This window comes from Ambystoma mexicanum, chromosome 11 (genome assembly GCF_040938575.1).
Source record: "Ambystoma mexicanum isolate Mex_15411 chromosome 11, UKY_AmexF1_1, whole genome shotgun sequence".
Taxonomy (NCBI): domain Eukaryota; kingdom Metazoa; phylum Chordata; class Amphibia; order Caudata; family Ambystomatidae; genus Ambystoma; species Ambystoma mexicanum.
In genome coordinates, this window is record NC_090934.1 from 697,099,157 (window position 1) to 697,121,005 (window position 21,849).

The window sequence follows — 21,849 nt, forward strand, 5'->3', positions numbered from 1 at the left end:
TCCGGCCAGCCCTCCCACCTATCTTTAGCCACCTTTCGTACTTGTTGGTATCAGAGGAACTGTCCACCCGGGATCCCTTCACTCTCTTGTATTGAGTTAAACTCCCTAAAGGCCCCTCTTTGTATACATCCCCCCATGTGTATATCCCCTTCCCTACCCATCTTCTCAACACCGCCGTGTCTGTGCTGTCTCGGCATGTGTCCGCCGCTATTGGCACTTCTGGGGAGTAAGGGCGTGCAAGTTTCAGTAGGGCTTGTGTTCTCTTCCATATCTTCCTCCCTAGCGTTAACCACCATTGAGGTGTGTTCTGCGTCCCCGTATGTTACCCACAGTATTTACTTCAGCCTAATGGGAGCCACCAGGTGTTGTAACAGGCCGGTTTCTGAGGTAGACTCGTCCGCCAGCCATTTGACCACAGTTGGGCTGCTAGATAGCATCTCTCTAGGTTTGGCAATTTCACGCCCTCGTTGTCATACGGTAGGTGTAGGGTTGTTAGTGAGAGTCTGTGGCGTGCAGAGCCCCACAGAAACTCTGATCAGTGTTTCCGGCGTTCGAAAAAAGGACGCTTTGATGTAGTAGTGCACGTTGTTAAATACAGAAATCTTGGTAGGATGATCATTTTGGTGATGGCCACTCTGCTTAGTGACAGTGGTAATTTGGACCAGAGCTTCATAGACTTCCCCAGGCCTTGGACCACCTTTGCCGTGTTGTGTTCATGCATCTGTTCTGGCGTGTGCGTTATGTTGACCCCCCCAGGTATTTGAACGCGTCTGCCTCCCAGTTGAGTCCCACTGCTGGTAATGTGCTGATGTCCCTTCCACTTAGCCCCGCTATTGGGAATATACAGGATTTAGATCTGCTGAAACGGATTCCTGATACCTTGGCGTAATTGTCTAGGATAACTGGGACGTTTAGGTGTGGTTCCCTTACGTATAGCAGCACTTCGAGTGACAGTAGGTGCCCCACTCCCCCAACCCAAATGCCGGCATCCAGGTACTGTGTCCTGAGGTATTTCACTATTAGCTCCAGGCCCAAGATGTATAGCATTGGGGACAGCGGGCAGCCCTGTCTGGTCCCCCTCTTTATGTCCCAGATTGCTGACACCAACCTCCCGGTTTTGACCCTGGCCTTGGGGTTTGTGTATAGGATCCGAACCCAGCGAGTGAAGACCTCCCCAAATCCAAACTCCCTTAGTGCCGCCAGCAGCCACTCCCAGTAAATTTAGTCAAACGCGTTTATAGCATCTAGGGAGAGTATAGCGTATTCTCTTTGTGATCCCTGTGTCTGCGCCAGGATGTGTTGCAGCCTGCGTAGGTTTAATGCAGTACTGCGCCCTGGTATGAAGTCTGTCTGGTCGCTGTGTATTAGGCCCCCTATTATTCTGTTCAAGCGTTTAGCTAGTATCGTGGTGAGGATTTTAACATCATAGTTCAGCATCGCCAGTGGGCGAAAATCATCGCATTCTTGCGTTGATTTCCCAGACTTGGGAATCGGGACAATTAGCGTTTCTCTCATGGACCAGGCAGTTCCCCCTTGGTAAATGCTTCTTGGTAGACCTCGAGCAACACCAGCGTGATAACTGCCTCATACGTTTTGTAGAACTCCGGAGCGAGTCCATCGCTACCAGGTGTTTTACTGGAGGCAAGGGACCTTATTGCCTCAGAAATGTCATTCTCCACCCCCTCCCCCCCCCTGTTATTTCCTCAACTAGGGCTTCACGTTGAGCTGGTTCTATTTTGGGGAAGCCTATTTCCTACAATGTGTCCAGAGTGTCTGTTTGAGCCACTTGGTGATCGTGGCTATACAGGCGGGAGTAGAAGTCCCGGAATGTGTTGTTTATTTCCTGTTGTGTGTACTGTGCCTATCACGTCTTTAATCTCCTCGACTTGGTGCAGTGGTGTTCCCTTCTGCACAGCCACGCTAGTAGCCTGCTCGGTCTGTCTCCCTCATCGTGTGCCCTGGCGGTTTTCACCGTATAATCAAATTTGGAGAGCCTCTCCCATGCGTCCTGGCAATCCCCTCGCAGCTGCATCGGTTACCTCTCCTCCTCCCGTGTGCATTAGCCTCTTTGTGCTTATCTCGTCCTCCATTTTTTTCCAGTTCTGCTCTTAGTGTTTTTCTAATATATCCCGCTCCTGTGATGGCCTTGCCCCTCACCACTACTTTCATTGCTTCCCAAACTGTGCCCCATCGTTCAACCCTGCCCACATTCACCTCTATGTACTCCTCCAGTTTATCTTGCAGCCCTTCCACAAAAGCCTGGTCGGTCAAGGCGTCTGATGACATGCGCCATAGCGGTATTGGCGGCCTGGGGCCCCTTGCTTTCCACGTCGCCAGCAGTGGCGAGTGATCCGAGATCGACCTACCCAGGAACTGTGCTGAGTCTATTGGTTAATGGTGGTGCTTGGACACAAATAGGTAGTCAATTCTGGTGTGTAGGGTGTGTGGCGAGGAGAAGTATGAGTAGCCTCTGTCGGTTGGGTGGAGCTCACGCCACACGTCGGCCAGATCTAGAGCTTCACTAGCGCGTTTAACGCCCCAGACGCTGCATAGTTTCTGGTTGCTGTCGATTTAGATCTGTCCAGCTCCCAGTTCCTTAGACAATTGAGGTCACTTCCCCTGATACAGAAGCAGTCTTGGTGGTGGGCTAATTTGGCCCCCAGTGTCATCTAGGTGTTTTGGGATCCCGTAGTTGGGGAAGTATGAGTTTATTATGCAGACTTCGTCCTGTTCAATCCATCCCCTTACTACCAGGTGTCGACCCTCCGGGTCTGCCTCCCAGCTCAGTACTTTGAATGGAGCCGCTGGACTTATCCAGATGAGTACCAACACACCCCCCCCTCCCCCCCCCCCCCCGGGCATACTTGGTGTAGGGAGCCCCATAGCACTGTCCATCACCGTCCCCATGGTTTGCTGCATCAGGTGGGTCTCCTGGCGCAGTGCAATGGACATGCTCTTCCTGCTGAGAAAGGACTTCACCCGGTTCCTGCGCATATATGACCCCAGGCCCCGGACGTTCTATGTTAGAATTTTGATTTTGTTAGCCATTTCAGTGTGTAGATCTCCCCCTGCCCCCTGCCTCTTGACCCCTTTGATCCCAGGCCCCGTCCCAGCAACCCCTTTTGTGTCTCGCCCCAGGTAGCCTTTGCCCCCTTCCAGTCACACACATCAGCACACCCGCACTTCATGGTGCACACCTCATTTTGTGTAGGAATCAAACCGTTTGCAACTCCAAAACAAACCAAAACTAGGTAACTGCGCTCAGCGGCCACCTTTCGTCCATGGCGCTCGAGCGCCCCGCAATTGCCAGACCCTCCTGGGTCATGGCGTGCGGGCTGTGGTGCATCAATAAGTAGCTGACGGCGAACAGTTCGTAAGGCGTGTTCATTTGCTCCGTCAGAGGCACCTGCCTAGCTCCTGCCTTATAACAGGATGTTTTGCTCATCTTAATCCCTGTCCCTCACCTGCGGGGCCTTTCATTACTGCGTTCTCCCCCTCAACCCCCCTTTCATCCTCTGGGTCCGCTGCCCTTCATATGACCATCTCTTTGCCATCGTCTAAGTTGTTGTGCTCCAGCCACATGTTGGCCGCTGCCGGCGTTTCCAGAAAGACGGCCCGTCCTTTGTAGAGTACCTTGAGCCGAGACGGGTACATCAGCGTGTACTTGAGATTCAATTTCCTAAGTTTCAGCTTGATCGGGACGAGAGAGTTCCGTGCCCTCTCTACCGCCGGGGTGTAGTCTGGGTATATGGCTATGTTGGCATTGTCTCGGCGGATCCCTCCTTCTCTGGAGAATTTCAAGATTCTCTGTCGCAGGAGTTCCGAATTTTTGCTATCATGGAGCGAGGGTGAGAGCCCGGTGGTGGCCTTTTTTGCAATAATCTATGGGCCCTTTCCACTGCAAACCCCTGTGATAGTGCTCCTGCCCCGATTTCCTGCAATATCATATTTTCGACAAAATCCGTTTGGTTGGATCCTTCCATTCCTTCCGGGACTCCCAAGACGCGTATGTTGTTGCACCGGGCACGTCCTTCTGCATCCTCCGCTCGTGCTTCCAGCAGCGCGTTCCTCCTTTCCAGCTCTGTCTGCCTTTTCCCCAGATCACTAGTGGTTTCTGTTGTCTCCTTTAGCACTGTTTCGGCCGTCGTGACACTCTCCGTGAGGTTTCTCATGTCTTGTCTCATCAGTTGTACATCCGATTTGACTTCCTCGATCTTTGTATCTATGAAGGATCGTAGAGCTGCGATGTCATCAAGCACCTGATCATCCTTAGTGGCGGTGTCCTTCAGGCTGCTCGGCCTGTGTTTCTGAGGCAGTTTGTGGTTGCCCCTTTTTTGTTTAGCGGCATTGAAGGAGTGGCACTGCACCTAGGTGCTGTGTTTGACACTATACAAAAAGCAGATTCCTATGGAGTTAACCCAAATTAATTAGTACTAGTGTTTGATGCAAAACATTGTTGAAAGAGCTTTCTTATGTTAAACCGTGTCTGGCACAGAGCCACAATAGGCTCCAGATTATTTCTAGGTCACTTTATGTTTGTGTTTTTTTTAGACCATTTTTGTTATTACTCCGATGTATTTCTGAGAAATAAAATAGAGTTGTTGAACTGATTACGTGCTATCAATAAAATGTAGCACTGCTCACAGGCAAATAATCTGTAGCACTACTTTATTGCACTATTTCTATCAGTAGAGTGTTGAGTGTGGTAGAGCAGAAAAAACACTTTTTCTTACCTTTCAGGAGGTGGGTAGGGGTAAGCCACCTTTCTACCTCCACCGCAGCCCAACAGACATTGCCCAACATTTTCCACGTAACGTCTACCTCAAAAATCAGTATTTACTGGCGCACCCGCACTAGGCACCCTACCAATACTACATTGGTAGCTGCTTATTGACTGGTTTCCCATGGGATTTACCCTTCTGGCGTTTGTGGCCCTCTTTTGGATTGTTGGAATTTGAAACTTTTTTGCCCTCTTTCTTGTGCTGCTTCCCTTCTTCCTTCTTATGAGTTGCCCCATAATCCTTATGAGTGGCCCTGTTGGCTACCCATAAGTCAGCAGTTTGTGCTAGTTTCTTAGGATCACATTCCTTAGTCAGCCAAGTGCTGTCTCAGCTAAGGAGAGCAGGCATCAAAAATATTTTCAAGTAAAAACGGGTTTCTCATTCCTTCAAAGGTGTTCGCTCTGTAACCGTTAACCCAGCCATCTAAGTTCTTCAAACGCTTGCATACCCCGGTATCCCAAGGGGTACAATCAGTCTTTGAAGGCTTCTAAACCTTTTAAGGTACTGGGAAGGAGTCTTCCCAAATCTGGCTATTGATGCCCGCTTGACTAGCTCATAGTCCTTCCTGTCACTGGCATTTAACTTCTTAATAGCATCCCAACCATTCTGGGGGAGCCTAGACATCAACCATGCAACTAAATCATTCCCTCTCATCTCTTGCAAACCATAGGTAAATTCAAATGTACTTGGCCAATTGAACACATAGGATCGTACATATGTTATGTTATCAGGGTTTATAGAGCGCGCGCACACATGCCGGGAGGCATCATGGCGCTAAGAAAACCAGGACAGTTCAGTACGAGCAGGAGAGTGCGTTTCTAGAAAAGTAAAGTTTTTCAGTTCCGACGGAAGACAAAGTGATCAACAATCCTCCATAAATCAAGAGGGAGTTTATTCCAGGCCTTTGCTGCCACAACGGAGAAGGCATGACCACCAATGCGGGTGCGCCTAAACCGAGGGACAATTATCAAAAGAGCGTAGTGGGAGCAAAGGGCGCAAGTAGGGATATATCGCACAAATTCCACTTGCAAGTACTCTGCTCCAATGCCATGAAAAACCCGATGGACACTACACATTGATTTAAACACAATCCGAGCTGCCACAGTGAGCCAAGGGAGTTGTCTCAACAGAGGGGACATGTGGGAACCAAAAGGTGGGCGAAGAACAGCTCTTGGCGCAGCATTTTGGAGAAGTTTCAACCGCCTAAGCAGGCACAAAGGCTGTCCGAGATAAATAATCAACTCCACTCAGGACTAGGGCAGCAACCACAGGTGCCTGAGAAGCAGTAAGAATAAAAGGAAGAACCTTCCTTAGGACTCAAAGTTTAAAGTGGCTGGTCTTACAGACTGCGGCCACCTATTCATCCATAGTCAAGGAGGCTGTGATTTTTATCCTCCGATTTCTTACTGATAAGACAGGCCTAGGAAGTGGGCCCAAGGAGGAGCGCCAAAGATCATTTGTCCAAAACAAGTGGGGGGAGGTGGTGCCTACAACCAGGACTTCCGTTTTACTGCCGTTCAGTTTGAGGTCATCCAATCTCCTAAGTCCGCCAGGCACTTCCTTAGACTGGCTGCTGTGTCAGACTGAGATGGGTCCAGACACATCAGAATCTGGGTGTCGTCAGCAAAAGAATAAAAGCGGAACCAATGAGACTGAAGAAGAATCAGCAGGAGTCTAATATACACATTAAACAAGATGGGGGACAGTGCTGAGCCCTGAGGGACCCCACATGAGATGGAGACGGGAGCTGACCGAAAGGGGGGGAGGGATACCGATTTGAGACCGGCCAGTCAAGAAGGCAGAGAACCAACTAAGAATTTGGCCAGACAGGTCTGCAGCTGAAAGCCTGGAGATCAGGGTAGAATGACCCAACCGTGTCGAAAGCCGCCGCTAGATCTAATAACGGGACGGCTCCGACACCCCCCGATCAACCAGACATGCAAGGCTGTCCAATACGGATTTCAGGACAGATTCCGTACCTCTTCCAGGCCAAAAACCAGATTGAAACTCATCAAAGTATTGAGAGGGTAGAAGGGGCGATACCAAAGCTTCCAAAACCTTCATGAGAAACGGCAGTAAAGAGATAGGCCGATAGTTGGCAAGTATTTCGAGATCTGATGCCGGTTTTTTCAACAAAGGGATAACCAAAGCATGTTTAAGTGAGGGAAGGATCACTCTAGTGAACAATGAAGTCGCCAGAGGTTTTCTTCATGAAAGCCAGTGGTATGGCATCTGCAGGGGAGGCAGACTTTAAGCGCTGGATAGCTAAAAGAATATCCGAATGTGAGGAAACGGGGAAGGTGGACCAAGACCCTGTAACAGGAAGGGGTTCAACATGGGGCCTAATTGCGGTGAGGGCCCTGGCTTCCTCATTTATGGTATCTCTAATTGTCGCTATTTTGTCCACAAAGAAAGAAGACAAGGAATCGCATAATGCCTGGGAGGGCAACAGCGAGGGACAACTTGATGTAGGGGCCGAAAGTGATTGAACTAAATCAAATAGGGCCTCAGGCTTGTTTAGTGCCTCCTCCACCATGTGACTAAAGTAGGCTTTCTTTGTGTTAGAGATAGTTATATGGTAGGAGGCAAGAGTAATAGGAAAGCAAATTTTCGCTTAGCATGAATACGTAGCACGCCATTTCCTCTCGGCTTGTCTACACTGCAGTTTAAGAATTTGAAGTTCTGTGGTAAACCAAGGTTCAGAGGGGCGGCATCTTTGTTTGGATAGTTTCATAGGCGCAAATAAATCAGCACTAGCTGTACATGCCTATTCTAAAGTTAACAGGGAACACTTATCAGCCTGTCCACAATGAGCTATGAAGGAGGTAGCAAGCTTGTGGTTGCTAACCCCCGCCAGTTACGTTTTAAATGTAGCTGGTTTAGGACAAGGCTAAGGAGGAGTCTTATTGGTTTATGAGAAGGAGACCAGAAAATGATCTGAGCAAGTCACAGGGCTAGAGGGGGTGATGTTAATGAGACTGACAGGGCCAAAGATCAGATCCAAGACATTTCCATGTAAATGAGTGGGGGTATGTAACCCTCTGAGGAAGACCTAAGTATAACATAGTGGCCATAAAGTTAGCCACATGCCCTGCAATGGAAGGAGTCGGGGGCAGATTAAAATCACCAATGACTATCAGATCAGGATATATGGTCTCAAGTTTGAATACCGATGCAGGAAACACAGTGCAAAAGCCACTATCAGTGCCAAGCGGCCGGTATGCCAGAAGAACAGAGAGTATTGTTAGAAGATATTGTAATACGAAACAGAAGGCACTCAATTTTAAGGGAATGATTAGGAGTGGTGCACAGCACGATATATTTAGATTTGTAGATCGGGGCCACACCATCACCAGGGTGGGAGTACACGCAATCTAGATGAGCTACAGTATAGTTTGGGGGAACGGCCTGAACGTTTCAGTAATAAACGGGAGCTCAAACTCATTACCTAATAGGAGGTTGTGACAATCCATAGAATGTGCCACCAACGAGCGCACATTCAATAGGCCGCATTTTAATTCAGCCTGTTGCTTAGAGGTGTTTAAAGTAACAGGAGGCATATCTAAACCCAGGGGCAGTCTGGTTTCCGTAGTAGCAAGTGAGAGTAACATAGAGTGCTCCCATAGGCGTAGAGGCATGCCATCAGCCTGACACCCTTCCGGCACTTTCCGCGCACGGACGGGCGCAGACGCACCCTAACGGTACGACTGCTGCCCGCGCAAACATCTCGGGACATAAATGCTGGGAGCAGCTCGGAGTAGGGCAAGGAACCGCCTACTCAAGTTGCTAAAAAGTGGACTGTTCTGTACGAACGTCCGTGAGATAGGAAAACCAAAAGTAATTTCCGGGTCACACGCTAACAGTGCAATCACAGTAATAGTCTATCACATCAATAAATGAGTAAAAATCAGGTGTGAAATAAGTAGGCAGCACAGTAAAAAAGTATAAAACTACAGCCTCTTTTGGTAAGCGAGGTCTCTTGGGACTAGTAGACAGAGAAGACCCTGAAAAGGAAGCAGAATCAAGGGACATCCTTTTTTCATCTCCTAGTCATGCTGCATTTCTTTTTCTCTTAGTCTCATCTCTTTGTCTTCAGAGAGCACTACAAGTATTTAGAATTCCAGTTCTAATCTCATTTTTTCAAGAAGGAGATATTCAGGACTTATTGTGACCTTGTAGGGCCACGGTAGGAGGAGGATGAGGTACAACAGGCAATGGGGAGGAGGGTTGTTCACCCTTTTAGAATCCTCCTCAGTGTCTGACACCGGCAGATTGGAGCTGAGCTCTAAACTAACATCCTCATAATGTTCTTCCAGATCATTTTGGGAAGTAGGTGATACAGGATTACTTCCCAAACTTTGGTGATTTAACAACTTTGTAATCAATTCGCTCTTTCTATCTTTTAAACTCAGACCCCTGTACCTACACAACTTTCAATTGTGCAAGTGCAGTAAGGGCTGCTTCATTAAAGTTATCCATACTAGGCATTTTTAAAAGCTATATGTTTTGGTGGAGCTAGCCTTTTGGTTGGTTTATTTTGGGCACAAGTAGAACCAATAGTCAATATAACCACTCTACACAAATCCCACTGCCTGCCACAAGTGTTTGGTAAGAAGTAGTGTAGTCCAACTGGTGTGGGACTGCACAAGACGTATCTGCTTGGTATTCGGTAACCCACCTTTTGATATAGGCCTGTATTACACAAGTTGGTAGCGCGACTGAGCAGCCAGGCTTATCTTAAGAAGGGTAATGTGAGCTGTAGAGTTGTACAGTTGAAATCAGTAAGTACAAGTAGTCAAGTAACACTTGCACACTTAAGGTTATATATACATATTTATAATATACACAAGGTTTAAATAAGCTTTCTTTAAAAAGATTTATCTACAAAAAACATTCAAAGTTTGGATTCAGTTTGTAAAGGACAATAACAGTTGGTAATTACTTTATGCTAACACATATTCCAGCACACGGATGTGACTTGAGTTGAGTATTGCACTTATTTTCAGCTACCAATTCAGTTATTGAGTTTGTAAAGGAGGGAAAAGTTAAAATAAGATTTAGAACATACTTTCAACAGTTTATAAAACAATTATAATGTCCTAAAGTGAGGCAGGTAAACATTTATCCCAGCAATAATTGTAATCACAATTATAACCTATGAGGGAACAAGTGTTGCCCAAGTCAGTAGGTTCAGAAGAGTGCCTTTAGAGAGCTAAGACAGCCAAAGTCAACGGACAAAGTCAATAGTTCTGATGTCCGTTTTAGATGGTCTTGACAAAGTTAGTACATTCCAAAGAAACCACAGTAATTTAAGTGAGCTACTTTGTAGAGAGCACAAGCTGTTGGGTCAGGGCAGGTGAGTTGGTATCAACTCTAAAGTGGAACAAAACCACTTCGCAGAATAGGAATCATAACTTATGGCTAAAAGGTTAGCACCCCGAGCTCCGCAGTACCTGTGATTCGAAGAAAAATGTTCTAGCTAGATTCCTCCTGGCTACAGCTTGGCAGATCCTTGTTCCTGGACCTTGGTCATGGTGACGAAAGGAAGGATGTCTGGCGGGCTCCTGCGGCAATACTCGGCAGAGGGACTCCTCAGCTACGGATTGCCTTTGTTTCAACGGCACTTCAATGTTTTGGCACCTTTTCCTCTGTGTCAGTGAAGAACTTATCTCCAGTTGGAGCAAGCTTCCACCCTCGGTCCTGGATTCTGGTGAGGGGACTCTGGATGAAGATTTCCTGTCTCTGTGGGGTTCTTGGGATGCCCACGAAGGTTTGGCCGGATTCAGACTTTGCAAGAATATGCATTTGTCAGTGGTCACAGGACCCCTGACATGGGGCTTCTGCAGCTCTGGTGCGCCAAATGGAAGCTTGTCTTGAGGCTAGTTGATCCCACCAGCCCAAGGGAGGAAGTCGTCATTTATGGGTCTTCCCAGTCGATATGAAAAAAGGGGTCAGCACAGCTACATGGCTTCACTGGACACTTGCCGGTCCAGGAGGGTGCTGCTGGCGTCTCATCACGTCTTCTTCTTCGGCTGTTCCTCTCCAGTGATCGACTCTGCCTCCAGTCCTAAACTTCACTTTTTATGCAATTTTCCAGTCATTCACAGCCTATGCTGTCAATCACACAGCAGGGTGGCTGTCCTGTCAGGACAATCAGCCGGCCAATCGGGACTGGTTTAATTCAGGCACACCTAGAGACAAAGGAGAGGGAAGTTTCGGGACCCTCCCTCACTTCCTGCCTTTCCAGGCACAGTGAAGCCTGGGCGGGCTTCAGGGCAGAGGCCCGCCAAAGGCAAAACATACAAAGGGCTCAAGCCAGTTTCAACTAACAGAGTAAAAGCCCAGAAGAAACAAACAGGCAGAAAATGACAAAAAAGAAGACGGGCCATTTAGAGAAAATGGACACCCATGGGTGCTGTACTGCAGCTGAGGGTTCAACCTGCGGTAAAGATTCACGCTGGTAGTAAAATTAAACCACTGCCACCAGACATTTCAAATGTGTTAGTGTAACAATGTTTACATGAGAAGAGGGATAGGAATGGCTAGGTAACCCCCCAGCACTCCACATAGGGTGGTGTGTGCTGGTCCCAATAAGAGAAAAGTAAGACGGGGATCATCTTACTATTCTTGGGAACGGTAGTACACACAAAATGTATTTAAACTTTCAGAGAAGTCCAAGAGACCTCTGTGTCACTGCACCTAAGGTGCCGTGTGTCACTATACAGATGACTATGGAGTTTGTCAGATTCCATAAAACGGTAAAAATCCTAGTCAGGAAAAACACATGAGGGGGTGAGAAAAAGGTCCCACTTACTGAGGTGGAAAAAGTTACAAGCCCTAAATCCAGCAAACGAGCTGCAGGTTTCTATGGTTAAAGGGAATTGGCACAGCAATGAAAATTCTCCCTAACAGTACAAAATCAATAAAGGTATTAATCTTGTGTTTCCCCTGTTAAGTGCATAATACCCTTTGAGTCTCTGATCGATGGCATGAACATACGTTGTTGTTTTGACTTAAACCGGTTATCCAACAGTTTATGCTGCTTATTACCCGTTTATTTGTGCCTACTAATTTAGAAAGAAATTGTAAATATGTGTAGGCGTGCCTGGCAAAGTTTTAACTATTGTGTTACATATATTTTAGATTCCTAGAATAATGACTACAGGTTCACCTTTCTTTTAACATGCACGTTAAACTGGATGAAAATGTGAAATCGTATATACCAAATTAGGTCCACCTTCCTTCCTTGCCTTCTCCTTTTTAAATGTGTACATTATTAGTAGTCAGTAGGTTGCCCAGCTGGCAATACATCTGTGCCTTGTTCCTTCAGTAGAATTGTTAACCTAAAACGTGCCGGGAATTCGTAGAGTTTATATTATGCTGCAAACTCTGACACTTAGTTCAAGAACCGTGAAATGGTCAGTGAGGTAAATGGTAGGTAAATCTCTAAGTTTGTGTCTCTTTCAAATATTGGTTTGAAAACTTTTAACCAACTATAGTAAACATTTAGCACTGCTATACTTGTGTTTTTATTTCACAAGGCTGCCGAATTGCGGGCATATCTGAAGTCAAAAGGTGCTGAGATCTCCGAAGAAAACTCTGAAGGAGGACTCCACATTGATTTGGCACAAATAATTGAGGCCTGCGATGTCTGTCTAAGAGAGGACGATAAAGGTTTGTCTAATATTTTGTAAGCTTTGTTTTATGTACCATAAGACTGCTGTAGCTTGGACTGAGGAGCTATGTCATGGCTGTGGTTTGATAGTCCAAGGTGGTGCTCTACCTTTCTCATCGGAAAGGTATGCATACATGTACCAGACATCTGAAATGCCTTTTTTGAAAGGAAGCTTGGAGATGAACTTAATGTGATTTAGCAGTGAAGAGGTGGAAACAAATTATGCATGCTAATGTCTTTTATTTTTTCGTTTTTTTGTTATTTCCTTTTTGCACTTGTACATTCATCGGTGCAATAGGATGGAGCATTGGGTCAATTACAAGTGAAAATGCCATACTATATTTGATGATATCTCGGTTCAAACGATGTGCGTTTGTGATTGCTAGATCACTAGTGAATTTCGCACAACCACTTTAAATCACTATGCAGAACTTCGTGACAAGTATATGGAGAGTTAAGGATAACGCCTTACTGTGGTGTTTATTGGACTATGTAGAACTTGATTTTTTGAAAAAAAAGATCAGATGTCTGTCTCATGGCTGCCCTCCTATAGGCTAAGAACACTCTTGCATCTTCCAGAAATGTGGATTGAAAGTGCGGCATCGTGGTCTGACCTGGCTGCACAGAGCGAATGGCTGTGAGGCCACACAGATTTTAGGTGACTTCAGACCTGTTTCATGCTGCTTGCTGTGAGAGACTTTGTGGTGTATATTTAGAAGTGTTGAAGAGTGGCTATACAAATAGGCCAAAGCACGTTCAAAGTGAGTGGGTGGTAATGAGGGTCTGAATGGAGAATATAGTGATAGGGCGCATAATAAAAGTCAGAGCAGAACGTATTGACCGATGCATAACAGGGCAGAGCGTGAGATGAGAGCTTGGCAGGGGTGATGAAAGACATCTGCTGAGTCATTGGTCGCATTGGAAATCTAACCCTCAGCATCTAGAATCCTCTATTTACCCACAATTGCCCTAATACTGACATGATCTCCCTGCTGAATTGGATGTTGACATTATCTGAGCCATTGCAGTTTGGCTTTTGAGTGTGGCTCCACAAGCTTTTTGTCAAACAATACAAATGGAACCAATGAAAGAGCCACCCCATTTCCATCCACCCTAAAAACGTTCTTGTATATTGATTACATCAGTGACTGGGACGAAAACAAGGAGGAGATTGTAAAGACTGGAGGTGGGTCTGCCTTCCATATGGCAGAATAGAGGTACAGAGCACCCCAGCCAAGGTTCTTTATATGGTAGCTATGGACAGGCAACCAAGGCATAAGCTCTCAGGAGGTGATGCAGGCTGGTTCTTAAGTACAGTGAGTCCCCTAAACCCCCACAAAGGAATGGCCACACATGTTATGTGCTAACACAGTTCTTTATATAAAATTAAGATTCAGATATATGTACACAATTCAATAACACACTTTGTACTCTGGTAATACTTGTACATCTATATCATTCTATGTGGTAACACACTTAGACTTTAGATCCCTTTTAAAATGCATCAACTGCTGGCAGTTATAATGGCGCATACACATCATTCAGTAAGGTGTATCGGCATAGACCATAAGGAAGGAAGGAAGGTAGGTTGGCAGGTTAAGGTTAAGCAATGGCAAAATTCTTTCTTTGGCGATAGATGCACAATTCTGAATGAGGATCCCCCCTCCTCCACCTGGGCAACCTGTAATAAAAGAATGAACAAGCCCAGTCCATAAAAGCTCAATAAGCCTAGCTTCTTAGTTAAAAGGTTCAACCACCCCAATGTACCTGAAGTGGAAGAGTTTCTTCAACAGTATCCTTCGAGGATGGACCCCCTTTGAAGGAGCCGCCACTGGGCTTTGAGGTCCTCGAAGACCAGTAGAAACCTTGCAATGATACAGCAGCTTTGAACTTAGCTGCGTTGTTCGATGATCAATCGTTTCCTCGATGGTGGAAGTCCTGGGAAGGTGAGGTGTGCGGTAGGTCTTGATGCAAAATGTTCGGTGCCCCAAATAAGGCTCTGTGGACTAAGTCTTTCGGTGGTGATGGATGCGGGTGTCGTGGTCGGCGGTCCTCTGGCGTGTTGGTGCTGCAGCCGAGCACGCACCTTGGGGTAGCTTCAGCGATCAGGACTCTACCACGGCTGGACCTTGGATCTTCACTCCATCAGCGTCCTCTGGATGTCTTTGTTGGCTTCGGGTGGCGGGAAACCCATCGTGGACTTTCCTCGGTAGCAGGCGACCTTGGCTTAACCAGGTGCTCCACGAACCTGTTCTGTGCATAATCCAAATCAGTGATTATGACCAGTTCGTGGAGTTGATGTTGGACAGCAGTGAGGATGGCTTGATGCACAGCCATCAACTCTGCCACTTGACTACTTCGGGGACCAATCTTTTACCCAGCGGGGGGTTCTGGGGTCTCATTCACCCATGCATTCCCTACGCCGGCCACCAGTTCTTTTTCCCCGTTGTTGTCAAAATGGTAGGAGCATCCATCCACATAGACAGTGGGCATTCCCTCACACGTGTATTCTTCAAAGACTTTGTGTGGGGAATTGAGGTATGCCTCCATGTTGTCCTTGATTTTTTTAGACTTTCGTCCTCGAGACAGTTTTCTCTGGCGCAATCATCCAAGTCAGCCAGACCTTGCGCCAGGGGACTCTTCTTGTTTTGGCCATATCTGACCTCCACAGGAAAGCCTTGCATTGACAGAATCCAGGAAGTAATTCGGGAATTACTTACATTTCTGGCCCGGATTATGTCACTTTGGCGATATTGCAGAGGCTAGTGTGTAGTCACCACTATGATGTGTTCCCCCTGGATAAACGGGTGGTAATTCTTCAATGCCCAACCCGTTGCCAGGAGTGCCTTCTCAGAATTGTTGAATTTTTCCTCCACAGAGGATAAAGTTTTGCTCGCATAGGAGATTACTTTATTGACCTTGTCCTGCTTTTGGTATAATACTGCAGTCAAGCATGTATTAGAGATCCCTGTTTCCAAGAATAACTCCTTGTTTTTGACAGGGTAAGCTAGGCAAGGCACTTGTGAGAGGCTTCTTTTGAGTTGTCTTACTGCCTCGGCTTGGTCTGGACCCCACTCGCCCCGCCCCACCTTCAAAAGATGAATCAGGGGTCTTGTGATCTCTGCATAGTCCTCATTGAACTTTCTACTGTAATTAGTCATTCCACGGAGGCTCCTTAGTTCCCGCAGAGTTATGGGGTCTTTCAATTTCTGGAGTGCTTCCACTTTCTTTTCCTGGGGACAGATCTCATGCCCCAAGAAATTTACACAGGTTCTACACCACTGTGCCTTTTGAAAGGAAAGGTTTGCTCCGGCGGCCCTCAACTGTGTCAGAACATAATGGATCTCTGCTATGTGTTCCTCCACAGTTGAGCTTTTGATGAGAACATCATCTACATAAGCCAGGTTACCCCTTTCACCCAGATCGGGCATGGCCTTATGTAGAAAAATTTTGAATTCATTGCTGGAGTTGATGTATCCAAAGGGAGTCCGGGTCCATGTGTACTGCTGCCCCCCAAAGATGAAGGCCAGCTTGTATTGGTCCTCCCTACTGACAGGTAGAGTCCAGTATCCATTGGTCAGGTCTATTGCCGTGAATACCTGTGACCCCTGGATCTGGGCCAGCCCTTGGTCAATGTAGGGAAGAGGCCATTGGGAAGTATGTACCCGTTTGTTGATCTCCCTAAGGTCAGCGCAGAGTCTCCACTGGCCATTTGGCTTCAATATCCCCAGCACCGGATTATTGAAGGGGCTGCGGACTGGACGGATTATCCCATGGGTCTCAAGGTTCTTAATTATCTCAGTAAGGGACTCCATTGATGCGAGAGGCAAGCGATATTGCTTCACAAACACTGGAGTCATGCCAGGGTCCGTGGGAATTGTTGTGTGGATGTCGGTGCGACCACAGTCATGAGTCCACCGCAAAGAGATCGTGAAAATCCAAGAAAACTTGTTTCAACTTTTGCTTCTGCTCCAGAGTCTTGCTTCTGCTCCAGAGTCTCACAGGCATCAGCTAGGTTGACTCTCTCTTCAACCATCTGCCTGAAACCTGGAAAGACTTCTGGTTTTGCTATCTCAGCGGCCTCCTCCAGCTGGGTGGAGAAGTCCCTGGTCAAAGTGCTGATTTGGACCGGTGGCTTCAGGTGGGAAAGGCAGCCCTCATGGACCTGGAAAATCACCTCATCCCTCCTGAAGTCACAAGTCACATCTTCCTTACCATAAGGGCAGGAAGTGTACAGCAGGAAGTCTTCCCCCCCCCCCCATGCCGGGTAAAGATCCTGTCTGGTGTTGTGTTGTCATCACTGTAAAAACAGTCCTTGGGGATTGGTCCTAACAGTTCATTGTCTAAATCTATGGAAAAATGTCAGTCATCAACCGCCATTCCAATAATGGTGCCTGCGGCTAGAGTGATACTCTTTAAGTCGCTGTTATCCACCTCTATAGGAATGGTGTCATGTTCTATGTTGACTAGCGGTGTTGGGTTTACCCCCAACCCTTGCTGTTGGAGAGAAGCATTTAGATGAATATAGGCATCAGGGCTTTTCAATTTCTGTCCTCTTAACTTTCACTTCCAGGGAGAATTGTCGGGTCCTTTCTGGGATGGTGACTTCCTCTCCAATCTGAATTTCAACTGCATAAGGCAGCAATTGAGCGGACCTAAATGCTTTCTCTGGATCATCCAGGCCCATGGGATTATCTGCTAATCGGGACCAAACTTTGAAGTTTATTAGGTCCAAACTAATGGCAAAGTGATTGAGAATGTCACTGCCTAAGTAAAAGGTGGCAGTGACGTCTCGCACGACCCAACAATTATGGACTATGCTCTTGTTGCCCATGGAGATTTTGAGCATACACCTACTTGGCAGGAGATGTTTGGAATTGGGTGTTTCCAGCTCCATTTCCCATTTGTCTATCAGTCTAAATGTGGGAATGGTTGGATCTTTTGGGAGTTGGCGGAACATGGCTTCGCTGATGAAGCTCTTACCGTCTTACCTCTTACACACTCGGGCGAGAACAGAGTCTTTCCCTTCATTCAACTGAACAGGGATGAACAACTGCTCTCCAATTTGCTGAATATCAGCCAGGCATTGAGCTGATTTCTCATCTTTCAGGACTAGTGGAGTAGGAATGTCTGATTGGGGATTGGTAAATAATTTCAAAGTGTTTCATTCCAGTGTGGAATGCCACCTTAAACTGGAAGGAAGGTTGATTTTCAGAAATAGAGAGGACCCCCGATCACCAGTTTGTTGTCATACTGCTATTACTGTCACGTCTGCGGTTTGGTTGTTCTGGAAGTGAAATTCTACTTGGTCAGGTTTTTGTTCAACCATGTGGCAGGTGCCATTTAAACTAACATGGTTGACACTCTGTTTTAATTTTATCGGTCGGCTAGTCTGGGTCCAGAGGACCTTGTTTACACAATCTATTAGGGGTGACATTGGGGGTGACCACCTTCTCAGGAGGTCATTCCCTAGTAAACAAGGGGTGCCCTCTGGAGTTACAACTATGACCGGGTGCTTCACCTTGTGTCGCCTAAATAATGTCCAAATCTGCAGTCCCCTCAACGGGAATTTCCTTCCCGTCAAAGTTCTTAAGTTGTCCAGGAAGAGGGGTGAGAGGAATTTGGTAATTCTCCCCCCTTCCTGAATTCAGTTTATGAAAGGCCTTTTTGGATAGAAGGGTAGCTTGGGATCCAGTGTCCACCAGTGCCAAAATTGTACCCGGCCCCTGTATTTGAACCGGGGCACAGAAGCTTCCCTCCTTCTCCGCAAGGGGGCACAAATAATGTACATTTTTGGACAACTGGTGGTTTAGTTTTCTAGTTTTGGACACTGATAAGGGAGGTGATTTGGGCAGAATTTCGTTTGGAGTATTGGGAATCTGAAAAGAAAAGGTGGCAACTAAATATGGGAGAGGTTTTGGGTTCCCCTGGTTGCGGTGCTGGAGGCAGTCGCCAAGATGGGTTTGAACCAGGGGATTTACATGCTGTTGGTTCTGGGGTAGGATGATGGGCGGCTCTAGCTCTGTCCCCACATCCACCCAGTCTGGATTTGAATCCTTTGGGACCCATTTTTCTTTGGGAGGAGTTCCCCCATCACTGAAGGAGAAGATCCTTTTCCCAGGATCCTCTGAGGACCCCTCTCCTTCAAATTAGAAGATCTGTACCTCCTCCTCCAAATGGGTCTGTTTGGGTTCTTTGTTTCTCCTACCACCCCCCCCCCCTCTGCTCCTTGGGTGGCAGAGTTTCAGTGGCTGGAGATTTTGTTGGTTCTGGGTCCTGGGTTTCCAGGGGCTTTTTACCAGTGGGGAAGGAAGCTTCCTCCAAGGCTTTACACCCCCCTTCCCCTTGTGCCTACTCCCTGGGAATTGGTGGGTTGTCGGTGTTCTGCCCCCGTCATTGCTCTAGGGCACCAGGTCCGGAGTTTGGGGCATTCTGCGCCGACATGCTCATCTGAGGGTTCTGTTGAGCCCTCAGCATGCAACCCAGATCCTGTGCCATATTTTGGACCTGATGCTCTAGCTGTGATACCCGCTCAGTCTGATAAGGGGTTCTCATTTCTCCCCTGGGCTGATCCTGGGAAGGGTAGCTATCCCTTCTCTGAAAATACCCCAGGTTTGGAAAGTTTGGGTACCCCTCCACCCTTTGCCTCCCCTCTCTCGGATTAGGTTGGCTGGGCTCAGGAAAGTGGGGAAAGAAGGATGGATTGTTTTGGGGTTGAAGGTTTTGTGGGTACCTGGGGAAAAAGTTCTGTCCAGGATTTGGGGAATTTCTGCCCTCCTGGGGGAGGTGAGGAGGGAAGTGTCCCGGGTTAGGTGCTGTTTGGTTGGGCCCCCCACCCCCTTGGGCTGGAGGGGTCCACACATAACCCAGGATGGGTCTATTCCCCTTCTAACGCGGACCTATGTAGTCAGGAGAGTGAGGGATCCCATTTGTGGGACTACATCATTGGCTCCCTGTCTGTGACTGGCCCGAGGGCCTTCTGGGCTTGGGATTGCTCTGATTTTGTGCAGGTGGGTTTTTAGGCCCCCCATCTCCAAATCTAAAATGGGGGCAACCTTCACCTCTGCCACCTTAGCGGCAGCAGGGGTGTTGGTTGGTTTGGGGCTTTTAGGATTATTCTTGTTTTCTATGGGCTTTTGTACCTCATAAATTGGGTGGCTTGTTCAATGACCCAGTGTAGTGATTTTTTTCTTATGAAAATCTCTCACTAGCTGGGTCATGATGTATTTTGGTAGAGCGTGGAAAAAAGTATTCACAAATTCTTTGCTGTCCGTGCGCACCCTTCTGGTGGTCTGCGCAAAGGCATGCTTTACTTCTGCACAAATTCTTGTGGGGCCTGATCCTCCCCACATTTCAACTTGTAGGCTGCCTTAGAGCCTCCTAAGGATTTCTGTGTACAGAAAAATGCTTCAAGATGGCCGCCCTATAGGTGGACCATCTAGAATGATTTTGGTCATCCAGCCCCGCAAAGAAGCTGGATGTCATGACCGCAGCCTCCAAGGAGTCAGGTTTAGCCCAACTGCCTCGGAAGCTGGATCACAACTTCATTTCCAGGCACCCATCGGCTCCCATAGGGGCCTTATGGACCTTGTCCTGGCGCCAGGCTCATAAGGGGGACTCAGTCCCGGCACAGGACGTGCCGGGCTCATGATGTAAGGAATGGTGCTTGGGTGGACCTACCTGCTGCAGACCATGCTGCTCACTCACCTACAGGATGAAATCCTCATCCATCCATGGCTGGAACTACTTTACCTCTGGGTGTGGCCAGCACCACTCCCTGGGACTGGATACTGGAACTATTCTGGAAGCTGGGACTTCTTACCTGGGCGAGGCTGCTGTGGAAGGAGACACCTAAGCACTCCAGTAAGCTATTTAAACCACGCCCGATCAGAGCAACGTGCTTCGCGTTATTCTGCAATAGCAGCAGGACGCTCACCGTGTCAGCTCCAGAGAATCTTCAACTTCTGCATCTGGGGGAAGAGAAATCCGCAATCTTACCTTCCGAAATACCATCTTCGTCTTCAGCAGCATCTGAAAAGGGAAAAGAACACCAGGTTAGCACGAGATAAAAACCAGCGCAGCACTTACCCAGTCCATCGGTGCATCTCAAGCCACGGGCTGCAGCTTTCCATTTTTTCCGGCACCCTGTGGACGCAAAGACATTGGTTAGTAAACCTCCGTGAAACTTTCCTTACCTGCGCTGCATTCTTCTCGCCTCCGCCGACGCTGCTACTCGCATCTGCAAAACAAAAGGACATCATTAAGAAATACAAAACTCCATCTATACGCACGTGTTTTGGGCAGCGCTCCTCTTTCTCACTCCTCGGTGCATTCCTCGACATCCATTTTTCTACCCAGCTGCTTCTGCGACCTGAAAAAGGAACAGAGACATTAAGAAGTGCTTTTAACTTCGAATTGACATTTTCTACTTACTTGCCTGCAATACCTTCGCCATTCCATCGCTCTCCGGACCTCCATATTCAAGCAACCGCCGTTCGTGCTGCTAACAACGGCCTAGCTCCAAATCTTCATCCTCTGCAACCAAGAGGCTGGACAATTAACCAGTGAAGTAACTGGCTTCGGCGCCCCTGCACAGACGCAGGATGGAGAGCTCCGCTTTCACCTACATAAGACACCTCACCCTTCAGATCAAGATCTCCGTGAGGAAAGGGCCTTTCCAGGGTGGCATTCGAGGCCTGCGCGTGACCCTAGAAGACTCCGAGAACCCCCAGCCCAGACCTGCGCCTCCGAGGGATTCAGGTGAGCGTTACAGAACGCGAAGCCTACCGCAATTTTCCCACCCAGACGCAATGGAAACCTCGGACACAGATCAACTGGCTCAATTGCTTGGGGAACTAAGGGCAGAAGTACACGCATCTCGCCAAGAAACAAACGCTTTACGAAGGGAGTTGATCATTGCCAAGGAACGGACGGATGATCTGGCCAGACAGTTGGTACAGGCTCAAGCGGGACAGACGCCACTGCCTCCCTATGGAGGGGGCGGCACTCCTACAACCTCAAGTAATCCGGTGCAAATTAATCTGCCAGGGAATGTGCCTTTGGCCCCGCCCGAACGTTTTTCCGGTGATCCAAAGCGATATGCAGTATTCATCAATCAATGCCGCTTGCACTTTCTGTGTAGACCCGCCGCATTCCCAACGGACCAAGCCAAGGTAGCGTTTGTACTTTCCTATCTTAGCGGTAGTGCTGAAGATTGGTCCATTCCTCTCGTGACACAGGATGACCCGCTCCTCTATAACTTTCAAGACTTTCAGACCAGTATGGAAAAGTTGTTCGCAAGACATTCACAGGGGCAGGCCTTCGACAATGAACTCCTGTCACTCAGACAAGGTAATCAGGATCTCCTGGCTTACATAGCGTCCTTTAATAGAC

The 21,849-nt window shown here is 47.7% G+C and overlaps 1 protein-coding gene across 2 annotated transcripts in view; it reads left to right on the forward strand.

The window, feature by feature from the left end:
* EIF3M (eukaryotic translation initiation factor 3 subunit M) overlaps positions 1 to 21,849 on the forward strand; it is a 219,293-nt gene that overhangs the window by 29,555 nt on the left and 167,889 nt on the right. For both annotated transcript variants that reach the window (XM_069623566.1, XM_069623567.1), the window contains exon 2: positions 12,323 to 12,455. In XM_069623566.1, coding sequence (XP_069479667.1) covers positions 12,323 to 12,455 — 133 coding nt within the window. The remainder of the gene's footprint in view (positions 1 to 12,322; positions 12,456 to 21,849) is intronic.